The 3,749-nt window shown below is 35.9% G+C and overlaps 1 protein-coding gene across 1 annotated transcript in view; it reads right to left on the bottom strand.

Annotated features, from left to right (window-relative positions):
• LOC105178170 overlaps window positions 1,255-3,749 on the bottom strand; it is a 4,033-nt gene continuing 1,538 nt past the window's right edge. Inside the window, exon 3 of the mRNA XM_011101569.2 lies at window positions 1,255-1,710. Within this exon, the coding sequence (XP_011099871.1) occupies window positions 1,579-1,710 (132 nt within the window). The 3' untranslated portion in view covers window positions 1,255-1,578. The remainder of the gene's footprint in view (window positions 1,711-3,749) is intronic.

Below are 3,749 nucleotides of genomic sequence, written 5' to 3'. Positions count from 1 at the left end.
TAGCATGAAAGCGTCCCTCTGCCTGGGGGTGAATCCCTTATTTATAGAAGGATATCCTCCTCAGCCATGGAACTAATAGTGCCCCCTATTCCTGTGGAAAATAGATAGAATTAGTTAGGATAGAGCTTGATCAAATCCCATTTTTTAGAAATCATGTTGTTAGGGCCATTATTTAAGTGAGGGAGAGTCTGAGATGGAAGGGGACCCCCAGTCTGTCAGGAGTCTGTTGTGCAAGGTCCAGGTTCTTGAGGGAAGCCCTCTTGCCACGCGTGTTTCAAGTTGGTCAAGAAAGGGGCATAGGTGAGAAGCCTGAATGCATGCCACGTGAATAAGAGGATGACGTGTTAGTGAGACTACGACTGCCTGTTTGGCATTTGGGCCGCAAACATTGGGCGCTTCGAGGTAGACTTCCTTTTTTACAAGGATTGGGGTCAAAAGATAAAGTGTTGGGTCTTTTAATTCATTATTGGGCCATAATTCATTGGATCACATCCATCAAATAGGATAACTATTGGTGTTTGATTTGTTATTATTGACTCAAATGAGAAATAGTGCATCGATTGGAAGGGCCTTGAAATAGTCATTTTTGTTAACCACATAACTATATAAACATTATAATTCACTTAGAATCATCACTAAAACAAAAAAAAAAAAGGGAAAAATAAAGAAGAAGAAAGGTTTCAGTTTTTTCGTTTCATTTTCTCAATTCACTACAAAATTCTGACAGGTGCTTAACGGCAACTAATGTTAAAAAAATATTAGTAATTTTTTAAACAACAATGTGGTATTGATAATTATAACAAACCACACAGATGATAACTGTAAGTTTCCATTTCCTGTAACATGGACAACAACCTTATTTACGTGAACAACACTTATCAAAACAAGATTGACCGAACTTATAAGACCTGATGGGACTTGAGTGAATTAACAATGGTGGTATGCTATGGTCATGGTGCACCTACCGAGCCGTCCCAAGCCATGATTGGCCTTCCAACACCCTTTCCCCCTTTCAAACACTTCCAGTAGTGGTATTTGTTCTGATGGAAAAAAGAAAAAGGATGGAAGAATGAAGAAGAGAGAATATAACAAAGAAAGTGACGAGGAAAAGGGGGAGTTGTTATCGCAATCAAGTGAGAACACTATGTGAGAGACGAACACAAACCGGTAGTATGCAAGTACAAACAGCAGTTATCGAACTTTTATGGAAGTGTAGCTTGAGAAGTCACTTAAATAACTAGCTGATACGATGAATATCAGAACCATGTATTTGTATTGCCAAACCAATCATACCGTAACTTGAAAACACAGGAGTGATCCTGCATATATACAAGTCCCATACACCAAAACTCACTTTTAAAATGTTGCAGATACGTTCGTTGGAATAAATACGTTAATCGTAACATGGCTGGAATCACATAGCAAAACATGAATGCTAATTATTTGTATCATCTAATATTTATGCTCCAGGATAACAATCTTCCAAAGTGGGTTGAAGAGCCTTTAACGCAATATTAAATATGTTATGCACAAAATATATGAAGCAGGAGTCAATCAACGCACGATTATAATGTTTTCTTAGAGTGCTCTAAAACTGTCTGCCTTATCAAGTCTTGCAGTCCCTGAGCTCGAAGATTCTCCCATCACATCAGGAGAGGCGGCTGCTTGGGATGAGGCCTTTTTCAAGGAAGTCGGCAAACCCGAGATTTCCTGAATATAACAGAATTTCAGAAAATAAGAATCTTCTTTCCCGTTTGGCACTGGGGTTCTTAGTTTCATAGATATTATCAATATAATTACAGAACTTAAACATGCCCGGTACATTAATTTATTAGCCTAACTAACGGTACCTTTAAGGTATGCTTTAACCAACGTTAAGCTTTTAAAAGCTGGGAAACCATTAGATGTCCATACATAACGGACATACTTATTTCCTTGGCGTCGCTTTATAGCAAAACAAAATTGCAAACAACAGAAGACAATTGTCTCTGCATCAGGTATATGGATCAGCTAGAGTAAAATGTGCAAATATTAGTATAGAGCAAAACAACTTTTTATTCATGCTACAGCGCAGTAACATCAATATTCAGCTTTTGGTCCCTCCCTTTTACTATGGGCTTATTTAACTTCTTTCAATAAGCTTACCTACTTCAAATATCCTACTTGATGATTTTCTAACAAATGCATCAATATATATGTAAAATTTGACATATGCTGGCACTGTTATTATGTTATTTGATGTAACCATAATTAAATGGAGTAAATATAATGAACAGAGACACACAAAGGCACACAAACATAAAGAGGATAACCATGTTCAAGCGAAAGGAAACAGAATTCAGATGTTTTGAAAAGTATTTCATGAAATTTTAAAGTATGATAGATATCAAAGAACTTAGAAGAAAAATTAGCCCTCCACCCTTTCTCTCCCTCCCCCGAGTACATGATTAAAAAAATACTAATTACACCTATACCCCTCCAAAATTGTGTAATTATAGTGTCCCCCTGGAACTTGAAAATTACACCTATACCCTTCACGAAAACGCTCTGTTTTTACAATTGCATCACAAAATTTTGGACATTAGATGCTGATTTTGACAAAATATTTAAGTGAACTCTAAATTTTGTCGGCCACCAAGCAATCCCCATCTTTTATTGACCAAAATACCCTTTCTAATGCTTTGAAGCTTGTCAGATTCTAAATGTTACATATATAGAGTTAAAGGGGGTTGGAACTGTAGCTGTCTAGGTAGGAAGAATAATTGATTTTGGTGGTTATCATTCTACATATATGAAGTGATACAACATTGTTGTATCCATCACATAAAAATATCCTATTCAAGCAACCCCTTTTATGGGATGTTGTGGATTTGAAGAAACAGGTAGAGAACTGTTTGCAAAAGCAATGTGGATAAAGAAATGGCTGCAATGATTTCTACATCAACAAATCACAACAGATTGCTGTACTGGTACCCTACAAGTTATAAGCAATAAACCTAGTAACACTCCTTACTTATATGTTGTGCCAACTTACAAGATAATTCTCAGAGGCTGTACTTAATATAATAATCACAATAGGAATAAGCGCCATACATTGCCTCATCTAATTTCATCATCGCGAAAACAACATATGTTATATTATCTTGTAAAGCCACATTTTCAAAATTATAAATATTAATATACATCCATCACTATTTCCAAAGGTTAATACAAACCGCTATTAGTTAAAATATCACTAATGCCCTCAGCTATAAAAACCTCACCAAGCCACCCCTTAGACACACAACCATATCATAGTTACTTGAACATGCACTAACAAGAACATATAAATTAATTGTGTGTACACCTGATAAACATCAACATGAACAGAATGAAAGAATAAAAAAGATCTAGAAGGTGTAGAGGCCTTTGAAGTATAGACATTCTTCTAATCAAATCCTCTGAGAGTTGTCCCAAAACATTTGGCCAAAAAAAAAAGGAAAAACAAAGTGACCCCCACAAAGACACGCCTCCAACGAAATACAAACATAACAAATTCATCCATCACAAAACATAAACATCATCAACACATCCATCATAAATCCAGCATTATTTGGACTGAAGAGCAGGAATTATGTTGTTTGAGTCTTATAAATATTAGAGTAAGATTCTTTGCTGCCTATTTTCGTTTCCCTCAATCAGATCACTCATGCCAAGGTAAATGTGGTGGTATAAATATTCTGTTGGTTGTAAAATGTTAACTGAAATAA

Source organism: Sesamum indicum, linkage group LG15, assembly GCF_000512975.1.
Source record: "Sesamum indicum cultivar Zhongzhi No. 13 linkage group LG15, S_indicum_v1.0, whole genome shotgun sequence".
Taxonomy (NCBI): Eukaryota; Viridiplantae; Streptophyta; class Magnoliopsida; order Lamiales; family Pedaliaceae; genus Sesamum; species Sesamum indicum.
The sequence above is the reverse complement of the archived record's forward strand: the minus strand, read 5'-3'. Positions and strand labels throughout refer to the sequence as shown.